The 16,580-nt window shown below is 43.6% G+C and overlaps 1 protein-coding gene across 1 annotated transcript in view; it reads right to left on the bottom strand.

Annotated features, from left to right (window-relative positions):
• The window catches only part of LOC145397874 (integrin alpha-IIb-like), a 21,929-nt gene extending 11,526 nt beyond the window's left edge, over nt 1–10,403 (bottom strand). The window contains exons 1-10 of the mRNA XM_080270908.1: nt 10,219–10,403; nt 8,928–9,058; nt 8,338–8,459; nt 7,948–8,056; nt 6,989–7,056; nt 6,485–6,530; nt 5,032–5,204; nt 4,515–4,739; nt 2,306–2,411; nt 1,744–1,841 (exon numbers count right to left, since the gene is read on the bottom strand). Of these exons, the coding sequence (XP_080127034.1) occupies nt 1,744–1,841; nt 2,306–2,411; nt 4,515–4,739; nt 5,032–5,204; nt 6,485–6,530; nt 6,989–7,056; nt 7,948–8,056; nt 8,338–8,459; nt 8,928–9,058; nt 10,219–10,403 (1,263 nt within the window). The remainder of the gene's footprint in view (nt 1–1,743; nt 1,842–2,305; nt 2,412–4,514; nt 4,740–5,031; nt 5,205–6,484; nt 6,531–6,988; nt 7,057–7,947; nt 8,057–8,337; nt 8,460–8,927; nt 9,059–10,218) is intronic.
• Nucleotides 10,404–16,580: the final 6,177 nt, after the last annotated feature.

Here is a 16,580-nt window from a genome sequence, read left to right as displayed (position 1 = left end):
TGTTGTTAGGGTGAAGTTAGTGTTGTTAGGGTGATGTTAGTGTTGTTAGGGTGAAGTTAGTGTTGTTAGGGTGATGTTAGTGTTGTTAGGGTGAAGTTAGTGTTGTTAGGGTGAAGTTAGTGTTGTTAGGGTGGGGTTGGTGTTGTTAGGGTGATGTTAGTGTTGTTAGGGTGAAGTTAGTGTTGTTAGGGTGATGTTAGTGTTGTTAGGGTGATGTTAGTGTTGTTAGGGTGAAGTTAGTGTTGTTAGGGTGAAGTTAGTGTTGTTAGGGTGAAGGTAGTGTTGTTAGGGTGGGGTTGGTGTTGTTAGGGTGGGGTTAAGTGTTGTTTGGGTGATGTTAGTGTTGTTAGGGTGATGTTAGTGTTGTTAGGGTGATGTTAGTGTTGTTAGGGTGATGTTAGTGTTGTTAGGGTGATGTTGGTGTTGTTAGGGTGATGTTAGTGTTGTTAGGGTGATGTTAGTGTTGTTAGGGTGATGTTAGTGTTGTTAGGGTGATGTTGGTGTTGTTAGGGTGGGGTTAAGTGTTGTTAGGGTGAAGTTAGTGTTGTTAGGGTGAAGTTAGTGTTGTTAGGGTGAAGTTAGTGTTGTTAGGGTGAAGTTAGTGTTGTTAGGGTGATGTTAGTGTTGTTAGGGTGATGTTAGTGTTGTTAGGGTGATGTTAGTGTTGTTAGGGTGATGTTAGTGTTGTTAGGGTGATGTTAGTGTTGTTAGGGTGATGTTAGTGTTGTTAGGGTGATGTTAGTGTTGTTAGGGTGATGTTAGTGTTGTTAGGGTGATGTTAGTGTTGTTAGGGTGATGTTAGTGTTGTTAGGGTGATGTTAGTGTTGTTAGGGTGATGTTAGTGTTGTTAGCGTGATGTTAGTGTTGTTAGGGTGAAGTCAGTGTTGTTAGCGTGATGTTAGTGTTGTTAGCGTGATGTTAGTGTTGTTAGCGTGATGTTAGTGTTGTTAGCGTGATGTTAGTGTTGTTAGCGTGATGTTAGTGTTGTTAGCGTGATGTTAGTGTTGTTAGTTTTATGCTTGCTTCTTGCTGGCGAATTATTATTATTATTATTATTATTATTTTTATTATTATTATTATTATTATTATTATTATTTACTTCGGGAAAGACTTTGGTTAGTGTTAGAATGCATTTATCTCTCTTCTTATCGCCTCCAGACCATCATATTCAGTTTAGGAAAGACTTTTTGATTTATAAAAGATTGATTTCTCCCTCATTATAGTCTTATAGGAGAAGCCTTTCCCTGAGAAGAATTGATTTTTCTGTAGGTAGCAAGAACATGGCAGATATTTTCGTCAGTTGAGGAAGCTCCCTAAGACCTTCTCCTAAGCGATTTGTTTTATTACACTTTTACTGTCCTCCGTGTGTTTCATAGATCCCTCCAATATCACCATCTTCTGCATAAATATTGTACAAAACGGATATTAACCAGTTATATCCAGAAATAAATCGCTTAGGAGTAAGTGTGAGGGAACTTCCTTAACTGACGAGAATATCAGCGTGGTCACCGAAATGAAAGGGTTAAAATTAGCTGTCTTTCAAATCCACCTTTCCACTTTACTCCGACCCTCTAATCCACCATCCACTTTACTACGACCATCTGATCCACCTCTCCACCTTACTCCGACTCTCTAATCCACCATCCACCTTACTCCTACCTACTGATCCACCTCTCCACCTTACTCCTACTTCCCCTACCTGTGACCTAATCCACCTTTCCACCTTACTACGACCTCCCTTACCTGTGGCATTTCGTAGAGGATACCAGAGGCTGCCCCGTTGTAAATGTAAATCACTCCAGTCTCGTCCTTGCCCCCGTATGGCGATGACACGGCCAGGTCTGAGATGGGGTGATAGATAGATAGATAGATAGGTAGATAGATAGATAGATAGATAGATAGATAGTGTGGTCATTGATAGCTAGATGTAAATGGATGGATAGATAGATAAGAGATCGATCAAAAGATAGATAGGTGGATGGAGAGAGAGAGAGAGAGAGAGAGAGAGAGAGAGAGAGAGAGAGAGAGAGAGAGAGAGAGAGAGAGGCATATTCTGTGGAAAATTAATGTGCCTCTTATGGCGAAATTATAGCAGTTTTTATGGAGAAGTGAGGGTTTAAAACACACACACACACACACACACACAAACACACACAAACACACACACACACACACACACACATTCTTAAAATAATCCTTCACCTTCCTTTGTATCCATCCATATTAATCTCTCTCTCTCTCTCTCTCTCTCACTCACTCACTCACTCACTCACTCACTCACTCACTCACTCACTCACTCACTCACCATTATATCCGTCTAAATTCAGGTCTCCCAAGATGGCCAGCGCAAGACCAAATTGCCCGTAGGGATAAAAACCAAGGAGATTGTCCGGGTCTCTTCTCACGCTTTCCTGAGGGGGTGGAGAGAGAGATTGCGTGAGTCATAGGAGCCTGAGAGAGATTGCGTGAGTCATGGGAGCCTGAGAGAGAGATTGCGTGAGTCATAGGAGCTGAGAGAGAGATTGCGTGAGTCATAGGAGCCTGAGAGAGAGATTGCGTGAGTCATAGGAGCTTCAAAGAGTTAACATTAATAAAAACAAAAAACAAAAAAAAATCTTCAAGTATGAGAAAACTGATATTATTTTTGGTCATATCTATCTATTCTATCTATCTATCTATCTATCTGTCTATTTACCTGTCTATCTGTCTACCTATCTATCTATCTATTTATCTATCGCCATATATCACCACATACCCTGAAAATGCTTAAAAAGTACTTTTACTTGAACTTGGCCTAAATTTTCCATCTCCCCATCTTGAAAGGCGGGTTATAATAATAGATTAAATAATAAAATACGGTGCTAATCACGAAGAAGTGCAAAGGAAAGGACGCTGAGGAGTAGTATTGTCTTCTCATGCCACTGAGCTACGTGAAATAAGCTGCAAAAAGACAGAAATCAAGGCCAGGTTAGTGTTAAAAAAATGACATGAATAAATCGTGTAGCTAATCATGGAGTCGAGTGTGAAAAATGGATATTGTTTCAGTGTCAGATATTATTTTTCTGGTGTCCTAGGCTCCTAGCCTTGAAAACTAACCTCTTCAACTAACATTAGCCGTGAAAGGAAGTCGTGAAGGTAGTCAGGGAAAGGAGCGTAGTAAAAAGATATTATTTCAGAGCTAGATATTATTTTTGGTGTTTTAGATTAACCTTAAAATCAACAAAATAACCTACAGACTGGAAAAATAAGCCTTGGGTTCATTCTTCCTTCCATAAAACATACAAAAAAGCCTTGGGTTCCTTCTTCCTTCCATAAAACCCAACAAAAAATAAGCCTTTGGTTCCTTCTTCCTTCTATAAAACAAACATACAAAAGCCTTGGGTTCCTTCTTCCTTCCATAAAACAAACAAAAATCCTTGGGTTCCTTCTTCCTTGAAAAAAAAAAAAAAATCAACAAACAAAAGACGTGAAGGGAAACAGTGAACCTACAGCAGTGAGCAAAAGTTTTCCCGTCACTCCCCTGCCAGCTCAGTGTCTTGTCTCCTGTACAGGATGTCTCAAAAATTCTCCTCGTCCATTCCGCTTGTGTGTTGCGGGTACGGGTCATTCAGCTTTATCGATGTATATACTGCATCATTTACTCCTTTCTTGCTCCCATTGACACACCCACGCCCACACCAGCAGACTGATCCATAGAGGAGTAAACAGAGAGAGAGAGAGAGAGAGAGAGAGAGAGAGAGAGAGAGAGAGAGAGAGCAGTTCATCAATGTACGTCAGGTAATGGAGCGTAGGAAACCGAGATTCTTAGTGTCGGGGTGGAGAGAGAGAGAGAGAGAGAGAGAGAGAGAGAGAGAGAGAGAGAGAGAGAGAGAGAGAGAGAGAGAGAGAGAGAGAGAGAGAGAGAGAGAGAGAGAGAGAGAGAGAGAGAGTTACATAGAGTTACATAGATACACAGACCACACAGACCTTACGGTCCCTACGAGGTGGTCCGGCCTTAATCCTAATATAGTGCATAGGAGCAGGAGAAAAGGATAGCACAGCAGAAGGCTCTCTCCCCCACCCTCCAGACCCTCCGGCATTAGCCGTACAGGAAACAAGAGAGGAAGTAATACCTTGCAGGAATGAAAAACCTGAAGGAATTTTATAGGATCGGCAGAGAGAGAGAGAGAGAGAGAGAGAGAGAGAGAGAGGCAAGCAGACTAATAGGTAGGTAGGTAGGTCATATTAACAGAGATAGATAGGGAGATAGATAGATAGACAGACAGATAGATAAATATAGATATATAGGTAGTTAGATAGGTAGACAGGTCGATAGATAGGTAGGTAGGTAGATAGATACGGATATAGATAGATGGATGGGTAGTTAGATAGATAGATAGATAGGTAGGTAGGTAGGTAGGTAGGTAGACAGATAGGTAGATCGATAGATGGGTAGTTAGATAGATAGATAGATAGATATAGATAGATAGATAGGTAGATAGACAGATAGAGTGGTAAGTAGGACATAAACATACGTCAAGCAGTGGTGCGTAGTAGACTGTGACCCGTCCAGCGTCGGGGTGGTTCTTGGTACGACCCTGTGCCCACGGGGACCCCACCACCAGGTCGTCGGCCCCGTCCCCATCGAGGTCCCCGCTGGCCAGGCTGTACCCGAATTTCTCGCCCAATTCACGCCCGTAGAGGCTAGGGTCGGGCGGGCCAGGGTGCGGCATGGTGGTGTTGAGGGCGTAGAAGGTGACCTGCAGGGAGGAGGAAAGGGATCACATATTTCAACTTGTGTGTGTGTGTGTGTGTGTGTGTGTGTGTGTGTGTGTGTAGGAAGTATATTGCAGGAGAGGGGAAAAAAATCACACACAACGTTTTTTTTGTTGTTGTTGTGTGTGGAAGGAAAAATAATCACATGAATTTGATTTTTTTTTTTAGTTTGTAGAAAAAGACTTAGTTAAGAAAACGAAAAACAAACAAACTTCAGTCTTTAGTACATAAAAGGAAAATCTCTCTCTCTCTCTCTCTCTCTCTCTCTCTCCGCACCATGCCAGTGTAGTTGCCGTAATTGACAGCCGATGCCGCAATGAAGGTGGATATGTTGTCAAAGTTGCCTAGAGCCACAGCCCACCCCTCCAAGTAACCCTTCATAGTGTCGTCGAGTTGGAATCTGTTTTGGTGATCGCGGTCTCCACTCAGCGACTTCCTCATCACCACACCTGCGTGAAGGGAAAGGTCAGGGGTCAAGGGAGAGATCAGGAGGGATGCGTAAAAGCTGAAGGTCACAGAAGTCACTCTCAAAGGTCAGAGTTCAAGGTCACAGAAAGGTCAGAGTTCAGTGTCACATAGAAAGGTCAGAGTTCAAGGTCACAGAAAGGTCAGAGTTCAGTGTCACATAGAAAGGTCAGAGTTCAAGGTCACAGAAAGGTCAGAGTTCAAGGTCACGGAAAGATATGGGAGAGGTCAGAGGTCAGGGTCACAGGGAAGGTTAAAGATCAAGGTCACAGGGAAAGATGAGAAGGGAGAGGTCAAAGGGAAAACCAGTTCAGTCACAGGGAAGGTAAAAAATCAAGGTCACATGACAAGACAATTAGTTTTAATCCGATTTGGGTCAGTTTTGGTGGGCCGGTTCAGGGTGAAGGTTGGATGAAGGATATGTTTTCGAGAACAGTCCGTCAAAGATCAGGGTCACACGGCAAGATAAAATCCTCGACTCTATAATTCAAAAAGTTTTTTAGTAGATTTGAGCCAAACTTGGTGGTAGGACGGAGGGACAGCCAAGGAGGAGGGAAATCCATTTTAGAGAACTGGGCAGGTTCAGCTGAAATATATTTATTCTGATTTAGACCAAGTTGGTGAAAGTGTTAAGGGTCAGGCAAGAATGGAGTCATTCGGTATTGCCAGCAGTCCGTCAGAGGCCAACACCACAGGGCGGGGCCAATGTTCCACCCTTTAGGCCATTTGCTGGGCGGGTGTGTTGCACTGCACAGGCTCCTTCTTTTCCATATTTTTGTTTATATTCTGGCCACCTTCAGGTCAGGTAAAGCCACTTAACCGGGATGTAGATATCATTTTCGTCTTGCCCTCCCGACGGTTTTATTTAGCGTTGTATAAACTAATCGAACTGGAAGGTTTAGATGTAGTATTAGTGAACTGTTTCAGTACCAGAGGCCTTACATGAAGCCCTCTGATGGCAGCAAGAATAAACTAACAAGACTTACACTCGAACTGAAGGGGTTAATTATACAGGGTGGGTTGTAAATAGTGCTCCACTAATGACTCAGGTGGAGGCATCTCGTGGATTGCGGGGATGGCTAAGTCTGCTCGTGTGGGCGTGTATGTGGCGTTAAGTGTAGGAAAGGAATAAATCACGTAGGGCAGACACGCATAACGCAGGGAAAGGAGTAAATGCTGGATGGTAGTAGAAGGGCAGTCTGCAGTCCACCGGGTTCACGTTTCAGATGAACCCCGGGCTACATACACACATACATACACTTACCTACATCCTGATATGCCTTCGGTCCGCCGGCTACCAAGCTGTTGGTCTGAGAAATGTATGGAAGATTTTTGTTATTTTTTTAATAGTGACTTGTAAAGATAATAATCATCATAATCACTATCATCATTATCAACACATTTATCGTCATTATCACCATCGTCATCATTGTTATCGACTAAATTCTATCATCATCATCATCATCATCATCGTCATCATCATCATCATCATCATCATCATCAGTTATCTTTAATATAGTTTTGCGATAGTTACTGACACTGGAGAAACGTGTAGATAGGGTTGAGGATGAAGCTGAGGTTAAGGTCAAGGTTGAGCTCAAGGTTGGTTGAGATCAAGGTTGAGGTCAAGGTTGAGGGCACGGCTGAGGTCAAGGTTAAGGGCAAAGCTGTGGTCAAGGTTGAGGTCAAGGTTGAGGTCAAGGCTTAGGTCAAGGCTGAGGTCAAGGTTGTGGCGGAGTGGTAGATACACACTTATTTATTTACTCACCTCGTCACTGATGGCCACACTGAAGCCTAGCATGGCGTCCTGCAGTGCGTTAGGCTTGGGAATGTTGTCTGGGAAGGAGTGTGATGAAGGTGAGTAATTTTGGCGGCTGGTGTGATGTTTGTGGCGTGAGGTGAGTGCTATTTCCCCTAACACTTAATTAATGCAACTTATTTTTGTCATTAAAGGTCCACTTCACGCGATTCTATACTCCTCTTACCTTAACTTGGCCTAGATTTTAGTCCTTCCCCAAATTATTCTATACAACACTGGAAACAAAAGTGCTATAGCTTCACACTCTTCCCATAGCACTGCTTCGTGACTAGCATCATGTATTGTTCATCTGGTGTTGCGACTCAGTATTGAAGATGAAGAGATGGCAATTTTAGGACAAGTTAAAGTAAGAGGAGTACAGTTTACTTTTTTCATGTTATTTTCATAGTATAGACATTTTTTTTTTCGTGTAAAGACCTCGTCACACTACATACTTATATCATTGAAGAACTTCGTCACACTTGGTTTGTAGCAGAACATACCTATTTTTACTTCCCGTGCCCATTCGTCCCTCCCAAATCTTTCCCCTGCTTTCCTTCTCCTTCCACCTCTTTCTTCCCCCCTCCCTAATCCTTCCCCCCTCCCTAATCCTTCCCCCCTCCCTAATCCTTCCCCTCCCCAATCTCCTCCTCTCCCCTTTTCCCTAACTTATGTCTCTTTCCCTCCCTCCCTCCCTCCCCTCTCCGAATCCCTCCCCCCCTCTGTTCCTCCCCCTCCTTTTTCTCAGAATCCCCCTTTCCCCTCCTCAATCTTCGTCTCCCCTTTCCCCTAACTTCTGTCTTCCTCCCTCACCTCCCAAATCTCTCCCTCTCCCCTTGCCTGTCTCCCTCCCTCCCCTCCCCAAATCCCTCCCCCCTCTCCTCCTCCCTCCCCTTTCTCCCAGTTTCCCCTCCCCTCCCCTTACTTACAGTCTGCAAATACAATGGTCTCTGGCTCTGCGCTAGGGCTGGCTAAAACAAAACACGCTCCTCTGTTCTCTATCCTCCTGGTCAGGCGGGGATAGCGAGGTGCACAGGCCTGGAGAGAGGGAGAGGGATGATGGGTTAGAGAGAGAGAGAGAGAGAGATTGGATATAAAGAGAATGAGGAGAGTACTAAAAAAAAAAATAATAATGACGGTGCGCTCAATGAAACCAGACAAGCTACTGAAAGACTGAAAGAGGGACCTTGAAGGCACATTTAGACGGTTGTGCTCTTAGAAGAAACTGAGGCATTGTGAAGGGGGAACTACTGAAAGACTGAAATAGGGACTTGGATGGTACACATGACGGCTGTGCAAAAAAGGGGGGGAATACTCACAGCAAGGTTGGAGCGAGGCTTGTCCAGAACTGCCAATGTGTGACCCATGCCGATGCCTTGGCCTTTCATGGTGTAGTCGTTGGATGGGTTTACTGCTTCCACACTCTTCGCTGCTCGAGAGGGTTAAGGCAGGGCGAAGGGAAGGGTGAGAGGGGAGAGGAGGGTGAAGGAGGTAAAGGGGAAGAGTGACAGTGAAGGAGGAAGAGGGTGTAAGGATGAGGAGGATGAATGAGGAAGAGGATGAGGGGGAGATTGAATGCAGAAGAGGATGAGAGTGAAGATGGAAGGGGCGAAGGTGAGCGTGAGAGTGAAAGAAGGGAGTGAGGGTGAAAGTGAAGGAGAAGGTGGGTGAGGGTGAGGATCAGGTTGAAGAGGAGGGGGGAGGGGATGAGGGTGAGGACGAGGGTAGGGACGAGAGAGAAAGACATGATTAGCTGAATATTGGTCTCTCTCTCTCTCTCTCTCTCTCTCTTTCTCTATCTCTCTCTCTCTCTCTCTCTCTCTCTCTCTCTCTCTCTCTCTCTCTCTCTCTCTCTCTCTCTCTCTCTCTCTCTCTCTCTCTCTCTCTCTCTCTCTCTCTCATATCTCACCTTTTTGACTGAGCACCGGAAGTCTGATATCCGGGATGCAGGACGTGTTGGCGCAGTAGTAAATATTACCCAGAAGCAGCTCGCCCCTCGCAGCTGTAGATTCTTTCCCTCTAGGGGCGCCCACCACCACCCTGAGTGTGCATCATCATCATCATCATCATCATCCATTATGTCATCATTCTCATCACTATCATCATCATCATCATCGTTACCGTCATCATAAATATTGCCATTGTTATTAAGCTTGCTATCATCATCACTCGTTCTTCACACACACACACACACACACACACACACACACACACACACACACACACACACACACACACACACACACACACACACACACACACACACACACACACACACACACACACACACACACACACACACACACACACACACACACACACACACACACACACACACACACACACACACACACACCCTGCACTAGATTCGTTACCATATAGACGAACTGGGATGAAATGAAGAGACAGATGTGGAAGAGTAAGCTGAGAGCGATGAAGGGTGGAGTGAGATGGAAGTGAAGGAGTATAGGCAAGAATTGATGAGGTGGAGGAGTAGAGTATGTGGCTGGAATGTGGAATGGGGTGGAATGAACTGGAGGTGAGAATGGATAGGGTGGAAGACCAATAATGGAAGGCTAGTTGGGAGTGGAAAGGATGATAGTGGAAAATAGATGGAGTGATGGAAAGTGGAGTGAGGTGAAATGGAGAGCTGTAGATGGGAATAGATAAAGGTGGAAGAAAAGATAGATAGTGGAAGGTGGAGTGAGGTGGAATGAGAGAGAGGAAATGAGGAAACTAGATGAAATTGATGTGAAGTGAAGTGGAATGAAGAACTGCAACTCAAAGTGGATGAGGTGGAAGGGAAGGCAAAGAGTGGAATGTAATTGTTGAGTGGATGGGAGAAACGTGGAATAATAGGTGGAATGATGACATGTGGAATGAGGTGGAGTGAGAAGCCAAAGATAGAGCCAGGATGTGTGTGTGTGTGTGTGTGTGTGTGTGTGTGTGTGTGTGTGTGTGTGTGTGTGTATTGCTGTGTTGAGGTAACTAAGGATGGACGTCTCGATAGACTGTAAGCTAGATAGATAAACTTATAACGTAGGTAGATAAAGGTAAACACAGTGGTAACTCCCCTCTCTCTCTCTCTCTCCCTTTTTCTCTCTCTCTTTCTCTCTCTCTTTCTCTCTCTATCTTTCTCTCTCTCTCTCTCTCTCTCACACACACACACACACACACACACACACACACATCCTCCTCACCTTCTCGCATCAACATCATCAGACCACAAGGCAACGCTAAATCCAAACTTGCTATCATCAGATCCATTGAATAATCTATGGTGGGCGGGCGACAGGTTGAAGCTCTCCACGCCCACACACGCCCACACCCACGCCCACGCCCACGCCCACGCCCAGGCTCCTCTTGGTGGATGGGTGGGCGACATTACTTCATGGCAGACTGTACTGAAGGATCTGAAAAAGAAAAAGAGAGTGAATTTTTTTTTTTTAACTGTGTGAAGCCAGTAGGAATTCATTCGCCTGATGGATGGATGGATAGATAGATATATTGATAGGTATTGGATAGATAGATAGATGGATAGGTGATAGATAGATGGATGGATTGATAGGTAAGATAGGTAGACAAACAGATAAGAGTTAGACAGATAGATAAATGGATAGATAAATGAATTAATGGATATCTATCTGTCTACCGTCTATCTTCTATCTGTATCTATCTGTCTGTATATGAGAGAGAGAGAGAGAGAGAGAGAGAGAGAGAGAATTATATTGGCATCATTTATTCCCTGCTCATATTGATGATTATTTTCTCTTTTTGGTTAACTCCCACTCTCTATCTCTCTCTCTTACACACACACACACACACACACACACACACACACACACACACACACACACACACACACACACACACACACACACACACACACACCAGTATCACTACCTTTCCTCTCTTTCACCACCTACTCTTTTAACATACCTTTCATCCAAATATATATATATATATAATGGAAAATCGTGTCTATTTTTTTTTCTGATTTAAAATTGTAATGTATTTTTAGATGCACTACATTTCCTTTTCCCTTTTATTTATTATTTTTTATTTTTTGATTAGTTCGAGAGGAAATGCTGAGCCGAGATAGTGTTTGTTGCGTTGTGTGGTTTGAGGATAGATAGATAGATAGATAGATAGATAGATATTGATAGATAGATGAGAAGATAGACAGACATATAGACAGAGATTGATATAGATAAAAAGATAGTCAAGTAGATAGACATAGATAGATAGATAGACAGATAGATATGAAAAGGTATGTACACAGATAAATCTAGAAATATAGAAAGTCAGAGATATATGAAAAGGTATATTGGTTAATAGATAAACATAGACAAATAGATGAATCAGTGAAGACAGATAGATGGATGGATAGATAGATAGATAGATAGATTAAGTGGATTGATTTTTATATATTCTTGTCTACTACTCACCATCATCGTCAGCAACCTAATCATCACTACCTTCATTATCAACATCACAATCATCACTATCGTCATTGTCGTTACTTTCATCACCACCTGAACCACACTCCCACTGTTCTAACTGATGGTGATGATGATGATGATGATGATGATGATGATGATTGATGATGATGATGATGATGATGATGATGATGATTGATGATGATGATGATGATGATTGATGATGATGATTGATGATGATGATGATTGCTTCCACTACTACCAACACTACCACCACCATCATTACTATCATTAATATCATTGTCATCATCATTATTGTCATTATCATCACTATTACCATCATCATCATCATCATCATCATCATCATCATCACCATCACCATTACCACCACCGCCACCACGACCACCACCATCATCATCATCAACATCAACATGAACATCATCATCATCACTGCCATCATTCTCTCTCTCTCTCTCTCTCTCTCTCACCCCACCCTCGCTTCTCCACCAATAATCCAATTTGGCTCAGGATTCCGCCTTCCTTCTGCCCTAAATCAGGGAGAGAGAGAGAGAGAGAGAGAGAGAGAGAGAGAGAGAGAGAGAGAGAGAAGACGCCCCTATCCATTTCATTCCTGCTGTCAGTACACGATTTTTTTTTTTACAAGAAAGAAAACATTAGTAAAACTCTATATTGTGATTAAATACAGGATGATCTGCTGTACATAGCGCCTCACTAGAAACTCAGGTGCTGCGGGAACGGCTCAGGCAGCTGGTGTGGGCGTGGGTGTGGCAGTGGGAGGAGGAAATAATGGTTCGGGGGTAGGTACTGACACCACTGAGCCGTCCCCACAAAACACGAGATGTCTACCCGGCGGAGTGGAAGTAGAAGGCTATGTATCTACGCTCGTGTTATTTTTTTATTTATTTTCAGTTTTATTCAGCTTTATTATGGTCGCTTTTGCCTTCATCTGAGGGAACTGGTCAACTCTCACCTCTTGAATCCCAAATCGTGGTTGTTTGAAATGCAGTGAGCAGTTATGAAGCACGAATGAGTCTCCTTGGTTACTAGGCAAATCAACCCCCCCAATCTGACTACATTTGGCCATCGACTGAGCTGGAGGGGTTAAGGATCTCTGTCAAGGGAAAACGGAGTGTAGTCAAGCCTCCCCCCCTCCTCTCTCTCTCTCTCTCTCTCTCTCTCTCTAGTTTTCATTTCCCGTCTTTTTTAACCTAATTTTATCTTTTTTTTTCTCTCTCTCTCTCTCTCTCTCTCTCTCTCTCTCTCTCTCTCTCTCTCTCTCTCTCTCTCTCTCTCTCTCTCTCTCTCTCATCCTGTCACCACACAGGACGGATATTTCTCTACCGGATGTTAGTGGTCGTGTAAGCTCTGAACACTGGCGCGTGGTTCAGGGTTAGGTGATGATGATGATGATGATGATGATGATGATTTATATTAGTAACTACATAATATATTTCACATTTATAGACTTGTGTAGAAAGTAATGATGAAGGAACTGAGATGGTTGGCACACACACACACACACACACACACACACACACACACACACACACACACACACACACACACACACACACACACACACACACACACACACACACACACAGAAGATTGTCTCATCACGTTTTATCCCCTCGTATTTTTTTTTTTTACTGGAAGGAGCTAAACTTGGCTGTTAATTCTGATTTCTTTGATTTAAGTTTGTTTCGTCCTGTGTCCCATCGTATCGCATCGTATCGTTTATAAAGACTCCAACATGCTTTCATTCGCCGGCCTCGGTCACCTGATGATGGCTCTACACGCTGCTTGATCTTTGGCAGCCTCCCTGTTCAGTCCCTTTTATCTCTGAGGTCATACTCTGTGACTTTGTTCCAGGTCTTTGTCTGTCTCTTGGAACCCTACCCCGACGTTCACATTTCTCACTTTCCACCTCCAATTGTCATTCTCTATTCTCTCTACATGCCCAGACCAACTCAGTCTATCCCTCTTCAGTACACTCCAGTCCCATCCATCCTCTCCACATACCCAAACTTTCTCAATCTACCCCTCCTCATCACAGCACCAATACACTCCAGTCCCACCCTTCCTCTCAACTCTTGAATCGTAATCCTAGCCTCCTTCTCCAAGGCCTGGCATTCAAGGACGCACTACACATTGACCTAATCATTGTCATTTCTGTACGTGTGAGCCTATGAATATCCTCTTCCTTTACTGCTCGGGTCTCGTTACCATACAGCATTACACTCCTAACACATGCCGCATTCAAAGATTCCATAGCACGGAGGGAGAGGCAGCGGCTTCCTGAATTTCCTTCAGCTACTCCTTATCCTAGCCACATAGTAATTATTTATCGTTGCTTCTCACCAGAAACATAAAAAAGAAATTTGTATTCTCTAGGGCTAGTATTCCCGTGGTGTAAGGAGGCCCCCTGACATCTCTTCCTTAGCGATTTATTTTTTAATATAGTTGGGTAATATCTCTTTGTACGTTATTTGATCTGGCGATATTGGAAGGATTTATATAACACAGAATAGGACAGTAAGGTGTAATGAGCAAAATAAATCGCATAGGAAACGGTGTTAGGGAGCTTTCTCAACCGAAGAGGATACGTGCCCAGGATTTCTCAAACGCTCACAGTTCATGCTGAAAGTCGTGAAATTTTAGTAGAAAATTATGATAATGTTTTTGAGATTTTGATGGGAGCTCCCTAACACCTCGTCCTAAGCGATTTATTTTGCTTATTCTTCCTTACTATCCTTCTGTCATTTAAACCATTCAAATACCACCATACTAAGCATATTTGACACAGATTGATGTTAAGTAGCCCCCATCCAAAAATAAATCACTAAGGAAGAGGTGTGTGTGTGTGTGTGTGTGTGTGTGTGTGTGTGTGTGTGTGTGTGTGTGTCCTACCTGTATGCTGTGCTGAGAAGATGACGTCCTGCCTCACTGATGTCGAGAGCACACTGAGGATACGAGCCACCATATCGCAACCACCACACTGCTGCCACACCATGTTACTACCACAACACCACATCACCACACCACCACACTACCACACTGTTACCACATCGCCACATTGCTACCACATCATCACATTGCTGCCACACCATGTCACTACCACAACACCACATCACCATACCACCACACTGCTACCACACCGCCACACCGCACTACCACATCACCACATTGCTACCACACCATGTTACTGCCACAACACCACACCATGTTACTGCCACAACACCAGACCACCACCATGTAACACACCACACCACCACCATTTCAGTAGCACACCACTCTACCTCTTCTCAACCACACCTGCTACACCACACAACCACCACATCCGTACTGTTTCACCACCATACTACCACCACGACACTACCTTACCATACCATACCATACCACACCACACCACTACCTCAGTCACACCACACCACACCACACCACACCACACCACACCACAACCACACCACCATCGCTGCTTCAAAATAGCGTATGTTTTTATCAGAATTATCATTGTTTTCTTCCTGCTGTCCTTACCAGCAACAAAGACAACCACTGCTCCTGTAAGAGTCAATGTTTCATCAAAAGAGGGGAGTTGAGGGGAGGGCAAAGATGTTGGTTTTCTTGTTTATAAAAAAAAAATAATGTCAGTTATCATCAGTTGTGTAGTGCGATAGAATGTGTGGTAAATACTGTATTGTGGTGTGGTGTGGTGTGCTGCAGTGTGTGGTGTGGTGTGATGTGGTGCAGTCTAGTGTGGTGGTGTGTGGTGTGGTGTGGTGACATATAGTGTGGTGTGTTGTGCTGTAATGTATGGCAGTGTTGTATGGAATGGTGAAATTAAGTGTAGTGTCGTGTGGTGTAAGGTAGTGTGTGGTGTGGTGCAATGTGTGGTATGCGTGTGGTGTGGTATAATGTGTGTGGTGTGGTGTAGTATGGTATGCGTGTGGTGTGGTGTAATTTGTGTGGTGTGGTGTAGTGTGTGGTATCCTTGTGATATGGTATATCTGGTGTTAGGGGGGCGGGCGTGAGAAATAAGCGATAATTCTCTCTCTCTCTCTCTCTCTAATCGCTGAAGGTCACAAAATAAAGGTCACAAACTGAATATGGCGTCATGCATTAGGTTCGTCATATAGATAAAAAAATGCCACCGGATTTAATATTAATCTCTATCGTGTAGCATAAACGTCTCTACATCGCCGTATTTTTCGTCTTACGTCTCTACATCGCCGTATTTTTCGTCTTACGTCTCTACATCGCCGTATTTTTCGTGTTACGTCTCTACATCGCCTTCTTTTTCGTCTTTGAGCAGTTTTTCTTCCCCAGTAGCTCAGAGACAAAAAGACAGTTCTGTGGCCCTGCATCTTTTCCACGTTTCAGGGCTAATTTCTCTCTGCATCCTTTTCATGGGCGGGTTTGTGACTCTCGCCTTGTTTTTGTGCTAATCGCCTGTTAGAAGCGAGTAGTCACGATGGAGGGAGGAGTATTTCTGCGCCAAGCGAATATGAACAGAGTATAGCTGTGGGGAGGGTAACGTTGCCTGGATGTGTGTCTGTCATTCCTCCATCCTCCAACTTTCAATATTCAACTTGCAGTATTCATGTTGCAGTATTCAGCTTGCAGTATTCATCTTGCAGTATTCATCTTGCAGTATTCATGTTGCAGTATTCATCTTGCAGTATTCATCTTGCAGTATTCATCTTGCAGTATTCATCTTAAAGTATTCACCTTGCAGTATTCATCTTGCAGTATTCATCTTGCAGTATTCATCTTGCAGTATTCATCTTGCAGTATTCAGCTTGCAGTATTCGTCTTGCAGTATTCATGTTGCGGTATTCATGTTGCGGTATTCATGTTGCAGTATTCATGTTGCAGTATTCATGTTGCAGTATTCATGTTGCGGTATTCATGTTGCGGTATTCATGTTGCAGTATTCATGTTGCAGTATTCATGTTGCAGTATTCGTCTTGCAGTATTCATGTTGCAGTATTCATGTTGCAGTATTCAGCATGCAGTATTCATGTTGCAGTATTCGTCTTGCAGTATTCATGTTGCAGTATTCAGCTTGCAGTATTCATCTTGCAGTATTCATCTTGCAGTAT

Source organism: Coenobita brevimanus, chromosome 43 (assembly GCF_032717465.1).
Source record: "Coenobita brevimanus isolate Jiangsu-jjx chromosome 43, ASM3271746v2, whole genome shotgun sequence".
NCBI classification, from domain to species: domain Eukaryota; kingdom Metazoa; phylum Arthropoda; class Malacostraca; order Decapoda; family Coenobitidae; genus Coenobita; species Coenobita brevimanus.
This window is presented reverse-complemented; position numbering and strand designations above follow the sequence as displayed.